This window comes from Triticum dicoccoides, chromosome 6A, assembly GCF_002162155.2.
Source record: "Triticum dicoccoides isolate Atlit2015 ecotype Zavitan chromosome 6A, WEW_v2.0, whole genome shotgun sequence".
Classification (NCBI taxonomy): Eukaryota; Viridiplantae; Streptophyta; class Magnoliopsida; order Poales; family Poaceae; genus Triticum; species Triticum dicoccoides.
This window is the reverse complement of record NC_041390.1, coordinates 35622648-35633011: the sequence shown is the minus strand read 5'-3', so window position 1 is coordinate 35633011 and position 10364 is coordinate 35622648. Positions and strand designations below refer to the sequence as shown.

The 10364-nt window shown below is 48.1% G+C and overlaps 1 protein-coding gene across 13 annotated transcripts; it reads left to right on the top strand.

Annotated features, from left to right (window-relative positions):
• Positions 1-2512: 2512 nt before the first annotated feature.
• LOC119314387 lies at positions 2513-10041 on the top strand. Of its 13 annotated transcripts, XR_005152294.1 has the most exons (8): positions 2519-2995; positions 3398-3665; positions 3747-4015; positions 6043-6078; positions 6560-6680; positions 8009-8363; positions 9490-9588; positions 9708-10039. XR_005152294.1 is itself a non-coding variant. In XM_037589107.1 (6 exons), exons 2-5 carry the CDS (start codon positions 3620-3622, stop codon positions 6626-6628), a joined length of 540 nt encoding a protein of 179 aa, XP_037445004.1. In that variant the 5' UTR covers positions 2514-2995; positions 3618-3619; the 3' UTR covers positions 6629-6680; positions 8009-9449. The 13 variants fall into 13 exon arrangements, 2 of the variants coding, with proteins under 2 accessions (XP_037445004.1, XP_037445003.1); XR_005152298.1 differs by lacking the exons at positions 9490-9588; positions 9708-10039 and adding an exon at positions 7444-7552 and having other exon boundaries at positions 2513-2995; positions 8009-9449; XR_005152299.1 differs by lacking the exons at positions 9490-9588; positions 9708-10039 and adding an exon at positions 7444-7552 and having other exon boundaries at positions 2514-2995; positions 6599-6680; positions 8009-9449.
• Positions 10042-10364: the final 323 nt, after the last annotated feature.

The window sequence follows — 10364 nt, the reverse complement described above, 5'->3', positions numbered from 1 at the left end:
GCCCGGGTGATTGATTGCAACGACCGCATGACATTCCGTGGAATTGTGGCAACCATTGGTTGATCATTGATCCATGTGGCCGTTGCGGATAACGTGGGTCTCTATGGGGCCAGTACCACAAACAAAGCATGCAGCGGCACATGCCCACCAGCACAAGGTGGTACTGTTTATCGTTCTCCAGCAAGTGGCTTGGCCACTTCTCTCCTTGGAGTCTAGTTAGGCCAACTTCATCGCGCGACCCTATTCTGTCTGGTCCCGTCTGTTTGGGGTAAAACGAACAAAGGAGGCGGCTTAACGCGCGACGGTCCGGACCCATCTTGTCCGTTTTGTATCTGTGCCGGTCAATTTCGAACGCAAACTTGTGCCGGATTTGGGTCGCGGCGGACACCAAACGGACGCGCGCTCGTCCGCGTCGGGGCCGCGTGGCAGGCGGCCACCTACCTCCCACCCGCCCACATCAATGCGCACGAGCGGGCGGCCCCACCTGTCATCCGCACGTCGAGCGGTCGCCGTCCTTCTTTAAGTGGGAAGCGTGGACGGGTCGTCGTCCACACTACCCCACGCCACCCTGCGGCCTCCTCGAAATCCGACAGCGGCGACCACGTCCCAAACCCTAGCCTAGACCTCGCCGGCCGGCCGCCCGCAGCCATGGGCCTCTGGAACTACGGCCGCAAAGGCAGGCACGACCGCGAGGCCGGCTCCTCGTCGGGACGCCGCCGCGGCTCGGTGAAGAAGGAGGAGCCCGCCTCGCCATCGCCACCACGCCGGGTCCCCGCGCCGCCCGCCTTCTCCATCGCGCCCACGTCCGCCGGCGAGCGCGACTGGCATTACGCCCGAGCGTCGATGTGCCGCCGTTATTGGGAGACAAGGACGCCGCTTCCCTGGAGCGACGCCCATCTCCCCAATAACTGGCACCTCTCCGCCGACCGGGTCCCCATCCCGCCGGTCCCGACGACCCCTTCTACGACCCCAGGTACGCCCCCGACTCCGCGCTGTGGGACACCTGGTTTCGTGACGAGCACGACACCAGGCGCGCGTCCTTCTTCGCCGGCACCTCGACGGGGCCGCGGCGGCCACGACAGGGGCGCGCCCAGGAGCGCGGGCGTAGGCGGGTGCGCGGCGTCACGCCCACGCCGTCGCCATCGCCCCCTCCACCTCCTCGCATGTCAGCGGAGGAGGAGGCCCGTCTCCTCAAGCGTGTCATGGACGACTCCATGTACACGCATGACGAGCGGCAGTGGGACGGCCTGGAGAAGGCCATGGCCCTCTCTGCCGCCGGGGACATCGCCTTCCCGGAGCTCCAGATGGTGGCCGTGGAGGACGAGAGGAGGGAGGACCCGCCGGCCGCGTTCCAGCAGCTGCTGTGCCAGAGGTGGCGCTGGTCCTGCACTGCTCCGGAGATGTCCGCCGGCGTGGGCGTGAACTGGTGCCCCACTCCGCCGCGGTCACCGGAGCGGGAGGCCTCGCCACGGGAGGAGGTGGTGCAGGCAGCTCCGGCCGTCCAACCCGCCACCGTCCACCACGCACCTCCGGCCCACCTGTGGACGCCGCCGGACTACGTCGACCTCGTCAGCGACAACGACGATACCGGCGGCCAGTGAAGACGGCGACGGCCACGGCACCGACGGGCGCGGCAGGAGCGCGCGGGAGACGGAGGCGTTTTTTTATTTTGTTTTATATGTTAATTATGAAAAATGGGCCTTTTAAGTGGCCGTGGAAACTGGGCCGTTTTGTGGCCGCCCCTGTATATTTTTTTTGTTTTTTTAAAATGTGTTTATTTAGTTTTTTAGTTATTTCGTTTTAGTTTTAATATTTCTTTTATTCACGTCCACCCCGGACATGATTTGGGGTGCGGCCGCGCAGTGCGCGCACGCACGATCCATCTGACAATGACGGACACGGGTGAACCCATCGACGCCCCAAAGGGACAAAATCCGGCCAATCCAAACGTCCGTTTGAGGTTGCGCGATGGAGTTGGCCTTCCTGTTTGGGCCAGAATCACGCCTGCGCTTTGTATGTTTCGACCGCGCCGTTTGCCGACCTGGCAAGTGTGCATGTCAGTCAGAGAGCAGTGCTCATTTTGACAGATTGTACTTACGCAGAGGCTAATTGGCGACCAATCATATTCATCGCCGTGGGCCTCGCGAGCCGCGGTAGATCCAACAAGGTCGGAGTTTCCCATTTCCAGCCGTGGGCCTCTCAAGCCGCTTACGGAGTGTCCTTTTCCCTCTGTCACGGAATCCTTTTTATCTTGTTTTCGCTCCTTTGTTTCATCGATAGCAGGTTCACGTACGTGATTATAATCGTTCCAGCTTTTTTTTTTGGCTTGTCGTTCCAGTTTTTTGAAAGGGCACTACTACTACTCCTCGGTGGCTCATTCTCGCATCGAGAAGCATTAACGTGTGCATCAAGAGCGCTCGCTCGCGCATGCCACGTCGGCAGAGGAACACAATGAAAAGAAGAGAGGAAAAACCGAACGCGGCGCGGGATTGGTTGCTCGGCGCGTCGGTCAAGTCGTCGCTTCATCTCGAAGAAAGAGAGAGAACGTGAAAACGCCTTGAACTCCACCCCTTCTCTCCGGTCGCACGCAACCTCTCCTTTCCTCTCCAATCTCTCTCGTTTTTCATTCACATCGGCAAGGGTTGCCGCCGCCGCCGCCGCGCTCACGCCCCAAATTTTCTCTCCCCTCCCCCGATCCCGCGGCCGCCTCTGCTGCTCCTGCGCATGGTCGCCGCCGTCTCTGCTGCTCCCGCGCGTGGTCGTCGCGGCCTCTCCTCCCACCTCAGCGTACAACCGCCTCAGCGCCTCTTCCTCTTCATCTCAGAAGACGGCATCGAGTGCGGCCGTCCCGTGCTCTCTTTCCCTCCCAGGTCGACCCAGGAGGAGCTCGAGCGGCAGAGCTGGTCCACGGCGCCGTCGTTGTTGGCAGGAGCGTGAGCGCAGACACGGTCGGCTCCCTCCGGCTTTCGTGTCACCGTCCATATCAACCCGTGAGGTCAGTCCCTGCGTCCTCGCCTCCATCCTCTCTCGCTGTCACGGATGCCTTCTCCTCCGTCCTCTCAATGTTTTGCGATGAACCGACTGAAAAATGCTTGCATGTCACAGCAGACCCGTACCGAAAGCATGTGTGTGGTACTGGTATGTGCCTGCACAGGACCTCCAAATTTGATTTAAGTATCAGTAATACTGATTAGAGTTTACATGAGAAAATACACTTATTTACTGTTGGGAATCTACTTCACGCTGTCAGGCACCTTCCTCCTTTCTCTCCTCTACAGATTGATACGACTGTATATGTATACATTTTACTGTCAATTAATCTCCCCCACCTTTTACACTTTTTAATGCATAATGAATTTTGTGGTGTTGTTCTTTATAATAAAAACAATCTTCGCAGGAAGAGATATATCGATGGCCAAGAACTCCTGGAGCACCCGCTGGGTTCATCTCATGTTCTCATGCTCTCCTTTTTCTTCCGATCTTATGGAAGTTGTGCTATGATTATATATCATCTTCTACTCTGTACATGTTTGTTCGAATTCATGAGGTTGCAAGAATTAAGAAAATTACAACACCAATTCTATTGTACTAATCAATGCGCTTATGCTACTATGCAGCCATGCAGGTATATTCGCAGGTTAGTTGCATGGATAAGGCCTTCCCAAGTAAGTTTTGCCTTGAAAGTTAGATACCACTTCATGTTGTAAAGCAGACAAAATGTTAATGATCTGAGATTAACACTCCAGCTGGGCACGCCCAAGAACGCCTCCTGCAGGAGGGCGCCGCCGCCGTCCCGACCAGCACTCCCCCGCCGTCCTACGACGCCCGGACCGCCACGGCATCGTCATACGGCGACTGCTGCAGGCTGGGCCGCAGGAGCAAGGGAGATGGTCGATGGGGAGACGGCCCCGCCTCTGATGCAGCTGGAGACGCTGCTGGCGCTCGGCCTGGACCAGCGCATGGCGGAGACCGCGCTGGTCAACAGCAAAGTCACCTAGCGTCCGTCATAGCCAAGGTAAACAGCATATCCTATCATTACACGGCAGAAATCACTGTTTTGACCTAAAGACGAAATCAATTCACAAGCTGAACTGTTCTGAAAAAAAATTCACCCAACTGACCTTTTTATGTGGCGCCCGATAACTAGGCGCCACACTATGCTGTGCAGCGCCTAACACACAGGCGCTACACATCTGGACAGCGTGGCACCCTGGAGCCAGGCCTGACCCCACCCCTGATGGTGCAGCGCCTAGGCGAAAGGCGCTACACTATCATGTGCAGCGCCTAGATGAAAGACGCTACACATGCACTTACTAACCGCCTCGGGGCAACAGAGAGCAAAGCTAAAAATTGCTAAGTCAGTGTGCAGCGCCTGAGAGCTAGGCGCTACACGATACAGTGTAGCGCCTAACGTCTAGGCGCTGCAAGATTGATCCACCGCATGTGGCCTGACCGGCTGAGCTGTAAACGCATAGGGCGTGGCGTGACATAACATGCACGGTCAAAATTTGAGTTACTACCTGCACTTGCCCTGCCTTGCTCGCAGTAGGTAGATATGCCATGCGATGAATCTATCCCTACTACTGGTAAGTTCTGTTGCGCATTTACTGTTTACGTACGTACTGCCCTGCAGTGGCTAGTAGCAACAGCTCTGCGCTTCCGTTTTACTGTTACCACCACGGGCCGGCCGACACTATTCTTGATTAACTACACTGGCTAGATGCTAGTTGTACTCCACTGCTCAATGCCTGGTCATTACTGAAGGAGAGACAAAATCTGGCGAAACTAAACGGAAATATACTACTCTCTCCGGCGCACGCTCACTCTTGTTGATCTTTGGCTACATATTCCTTTTATTTAATCGATCCATGCACATATGCTCGTTCTGATCATACCCCGGGCTCTTTTTTTTTTCTAAGAAGATCATTTGATCTGATTGCATAGTGGCCGACACATAACAGGGATGGAGAAGATCCGCGGTGACCGTCCAAGGGTTCGTGCTTGCTTGCTTTTAACCGCAGGAGCATGGGTGTACAAATACGTGACCAGCAGTCAGTCTCTGCCCCTGAGCCAACCAACCTGCAGATCAACCACAGCAGGTAGTAACTCAAATTCTGACCGTGCATGTCATGGCATGTCAGGTCACGCCGCGCCCTATGCGTTTAAGCTCGCCGGTCAGGCCACGCGTGGTGGATCAATCAATTTTTAGTCTTGCTCTCTGTTGCCCCCGAGATGGTTAGTAAGTGCATGTGTAGCGCCTTTCGTCTAGGCGCTGCACATGATAGTGTAGCGCCTTTCGCCTAGGCGCTGCACCATCAGGGGTGGGGCCAGGCCTGGCTCCGGGGTGCCACGCTGTCCAGATGTGTAGCGCCTGTGTGTTAGGCGCTGCACAGTGTAGTGTGCGCCTAGCTATCGGGCGCCACATAAAAAAGTCAGTTGGGTGAATTTTTTCTCAGAACAGTTCAGTTTGTGAATTGATTTCGTCCTTAGGTCAAAACAGTGATTTCTGCCTCATTACACTTGTAGCCTTCATGGTATGTTCACGTAACTCTATTTTGCTTGCACATTATTTTGCCCTGCACATTGTTTTGCCCATAGTGAAAATTTGCTTGAACAACAACTCATAGTAATTTATTTTTCCTATTCATAAGGAAATATCGTACTCATATTATCTGTGCGATTGATGTGATTGTATTTGCATCTTGATATGTTATACTGAATCTACAGTATGAACTCTGAACTCTGCTTTCCAACTTCATCAAATGTCCCCATCGTGTTCTACAGAAAGGACAAGGAAAAGCCGAATTGGTTTGTTGATTCATACGCATTATACCACACATGTTCAGTCCAGTTCAGTTCAGTTGGGTGTGAAATTTATGCTCAAATTTCTGCAACTCTGTAGTTCAGTTGTACGAATAGTGGAGTAGTGTGTTATTGATGCGTGTTGCAGTGAGCAGACAAAGGAGGTGTTGTTCCTTATGAATCATATCGCAAATGCAATCACAGAGCTGTGATTCGGAACTTTATTGTTGTTGTTTGCAGAACCATGGCAAATATGGGAGCTCCATCAAGGCTTTGGTGAGCAAACTGTGTCCTTGCTCAGCCTCTCTCGTGTTGATTGGGCATCTTGGAATTTTATTTTGGCAACTTGGCCAATTGGTCTTCCAACAATCAGCAGTAGCAGGTCCAGTGCGTGATAACAGAACAAGCGATTGTGATCGTTTCTATCTCCCACTGGTATACATGTCTTTAATTCATAGTTTATTATACAGAGTTGGCTTTACTTAATTTTAAAAAAAATTCTCCATAAACTATGAATAGTTTCCTACTAGAATATTGGGAAAATTGAAATGAGTGGTGGTTATTCGCTTACCTGTGGAAGAACAGAAGAAAGGGCACAGTAGAAAGAGTTTTGATTTCACATATTGTGTTCCATGCTTCGTAGATATGCTAGCATGGCTGTCTTGCAGATTATGCAAATGTGTAGTTCTCATGTATCGATGCGCTGCAGTTCGTCTGTATTTACCTGCTCTAAGGTCTTTGCTTAAATAATTCTAAGGAGGTCACTTGATCTGGACTCCCTCTTCCTCCACTACAGCGGCCAAAACCTGCAGTTGCTGCCGGCTGAGACTGGCCAGGACGCCGACAACGGATTTGACTCCTACACCAATCTCATCAAGGTAGGGTGGAAATTCCTCTTAACTCTTTTGTGAGTTGTTGCTATCTGATTGTTGTAAGGTTGCCGGCTTAATCGGATGATATCATTTAGGATTAGTCTATTCATGAATTATTACCTGAGATGTTGGTTTGCCTGATGTTAATTCAGATGCCAAATGAGTACGATTTAAGCTCTTTTGCTTAGAATTGACTGACAAGTGAATGAGTTGATCATGCGATCGTAGCAGTTGACTCACTTTGGCAAGATGATCCTAATTACATGCTCAGTGGAATGCCAGAGTTGCATAAATTGTCTTTTACGAATTTAGCATTAGTTCCTTCTGTTGGTAAATGGAACTTCTATATGTTGTTTCATTACTACATAGTATGTGATTATTTTAGACAATTAACTATTGTTAAGCATTTTAAACATGCTGCTGCACTTGTTACCCTGTATTAACTTATTTGATATGTTTTTAGATGTGGAGTATGGCTGTGGATCTTGTCGTATTCATCAGGATCATAAGAACAATGTGATTTGTCCATTTATTGATACTTTATGATTTCTTTTGTCCACGGAGGTTTTAAGTTTTGTTTGTCTGTCGGACAGAGGGTTATTAAGCTTTCTATCAGGAAGATACTGGACATCCCGTGCTTTCCTGTTTAGCTACGCAAATTACTAAACTTGAATGTCCTTATGTTGTCTTGCAAGAGGAACAACAGAAAATTCCTATTTCACTGATTGTTATAGTTGACAGTCCGGTTTATTTCTCTGATTTGATGTAGGAAATGGATTGGAAGTTTCAGTCTTTCAGTACTGATTTTCTTTCTTCCCTTCATTAGCTGAATTTTCGGTTAGGGAAGGAAGGATAAAATATTGTCCAGAACAATCTAAGTGAGTTTAGTGAATGCTGACCACATTCTTACAATTCATAAGTATATGAAGAAGTGTTTCACACTTTCACTTTGATCCCTTTTTGGGTTACAAGCATACTCCCTCCGTTTTTATTTAGTCTGCATATTAGGTTTGACCGAAGTCAAACTTTGCAAAGTTTGATCAAGTTTATAGAAAAATATATAAACATTTCCCATAACAAATCTATATGATGTGAAAGTACATTCAATAATGAATCTAGTGGTATTGATTTTTTATTGTATATGTTAATATTTTTGTTTATAAACTTAGTCAAAGTTTACAAAGCTTGACTTTGACTAAAGCTAATATGCGGACTAAATAAAAATGGAGGGAGTACTTACCCAATGTTCATGAAAATGTTAAAGCCTAAAGCACTATCACTCTACTATCTTTGGCTAATAATTTAATTTTGCTTTTGATCATATATCACTACAGGTTGTTGTTGGAAAGTCAAAAAGCTACACGGGAAGACCTCCGAAAATAATTTCAGCCCCAAAGTAACAAAGGTGACGACGCCGTTATCACGGCAAGCAAGCTGGCATTCAGTTCAGCTTCTTGACGCGGTTCGGCATGATGGCGGCGCAGATGAAGGCATTCTTCGACTCCACTGGCGCCTGCGGCAGGAGCAGAGCATCTCCGGCAATCTCGCAGGCGTCTTCTTTGCCACGGGCACCTAGGGCTAGCACGCGATGATTGAGACTATCGCCACCTGTTGTCTAGATCGATGCCGGTGAGGAAAAAAAAAATACACGGAGCTACACAAACCAAATTCAATCCCCATCAACATCAGGTACAACCCTGGACTAGGGGATCCCATGAAGAAATCTTAGTCAAATAATTTATGAGTGACTGCTACTTTTTACTTGATAATTAGTTCAGAAAAATAGGAGCTAGCATTAGTTAAGTTAACCATCGATTTGCTTCAGGGTTAATCTATACTCTTAGCAGATTCCCATGTTAGGGAAAATACTTGCTATAATTAAGTGACTGATACCCCTTAGTTTGAACCACTTTTCGTGTCTCTGTGATCAATCTTCTACCTATAAAACGGTTGCTTCTCTGTTTATGCAACCTATTAATATCTATGAAACCCATACACTTGCTCTGGTTTTTGAATGTGCACTGGTTGCCGTGTCTTATATTTTTAACCAGCAACATGGACCTGTCACTCGTCTGTACTGCTTGTCTTGTCGCTAAAATAAGTTCAGTAACACTGCTATGCACATGCTATACCAACATCGCCAAAAAGAAATAACAAGTATAGTAGCCTAATTAGTAGCGCACCTTACCCACACCAAGTGTTTATATAGATCCAAATATTCCAACTCACACAGTCATCTGTGTGAGTTTGTATGGGTCATAGATCAGTTTGTTGAGAACAAACTCTAAACGTATTATCTTCAAACAAGTAAACCTTTTCCTTTGCCTTTGAGATTCTGTCGTGGAATTTCTGGGGTTCTAAATGGTGTTTACTCTTCTAAAAATGGGATAACATGGTATGGATAGGCTCGCTAGAATTTGCAATTGCAGTGGAGGTTCTCTTTTGTACTATATAAATGCATGAATATGTTCTTTCTCGAAATCCAATACATCTTTTCTTGATTTATTATTTGTCCAGAGTTAACCAAACACTGTTCACTTCGGATGAAAGCTCATTCAATCATGAACCTTTACAAATGCATGAATATTTTCTTTCTGGAAGCTCAGCACATCTTTTCTTGAATTATTGTTGTTTGTTAAAACATAAAGGTCACACAGTATAGTTTACTTACTGTTTTCCTATTCGCTTCTCTCATAGAATAGGGCTTGCAAGTTAGTACCTTCTTAAAGTATGCTACTGAATCTATCTATGGGAAGTCTGCAACCTAGAACTAACATCTTGCTCCTGCCTACTACATGTACAATGGTTTCATCAGGAATAATTATGCCCTACGTGGGAGAATGGCCTTACACTTAGATTTGGCAGTAGTTAGAGAAATATAAATACCAGGTAGCTGGACTACTTTGACACATAGGTGAGATAAAAAATCCAACTTCTCAAACTCTTTCTGTGCTATACGAGGTATCCAGTTCCTTTGGATTATATGATAAAAACATCTCTTGTTTTGGAATATCATGAACATTCTTTATGAAGTGCTCCCTAGGGATAATCTACAGTTAGAAATAGAGGGAGAGGAACTGGCTCCGCTCTCCCACGCAGCCACACCAACGTCGTCGCCTCGAGGGAGGAGTGGGCGCAAGTATTAAGCGGCGACGACGGTTTCGATCTGTGATTTTTGCCTTGACACCAGAGGCGGCGGATTGATCTCATCGAAATGGCAAGGTCACAACGACTCATCTACATGACTCTTTATTGTGTACATGAGCAAGAATATTGAAAATTTCCTCGTGTAGCTTTCCTAACAAATACTGGTGAACATCAACTCGTAAAACTTGATTGTTTGTAGAGACTTATGATGCACATGAATAACATTTATCTGCTATGCTTATTAGAAGTGCTCATGTATGAATAGCATCTATATATGCTAAGCTTTCTAGAAATACTCATGCACACAACAAGGACCAAATAAGCCAGTTGAACGGGCGGCAGCAAACCAGACACCGCACAAGCACGCCTCAAACGGCGCCACCGGGTGACGCCCCAACCATTAATTCAAATTAAACTGCTACTGCATCCAAGAGCTTTCCGTTTCCAGCATGCCGATTTCCAACTTTCCACTGCAAGTGTATGTACACTCGTACAGCCATTTGCATAAACTAACGCAACTGCCTGAACAGAAAGAGTGGACGA

What these genes read in the sequence shown, in the direction of transcription:
- LOC119314387 (XM_037589106.1), top strand. Translation starts at nt 3,596, where the DNA reads ATGCGCTTATGCTACTATGCAGCCATGCAGGTATATTCGCAGGTTAGT. An exon ending in TAGCGTCCGTCATAGCCAAG is followed by an intron (nt 4,016 to 6,042) that starts GTAAACAGCATA and finishes TGTTGTTTGCAG; the next exon opens with AACCATGGCAAATATGGGAG. An exon ending in ATCGTTTCTATCTCCCACTG is followed by an intron (nt 6,238 to 6,598) that starts GTATACATGTCT and finishes CCTCCACTACAG; the next exon opens with CGGCCAAAACCTGCAGTTGC.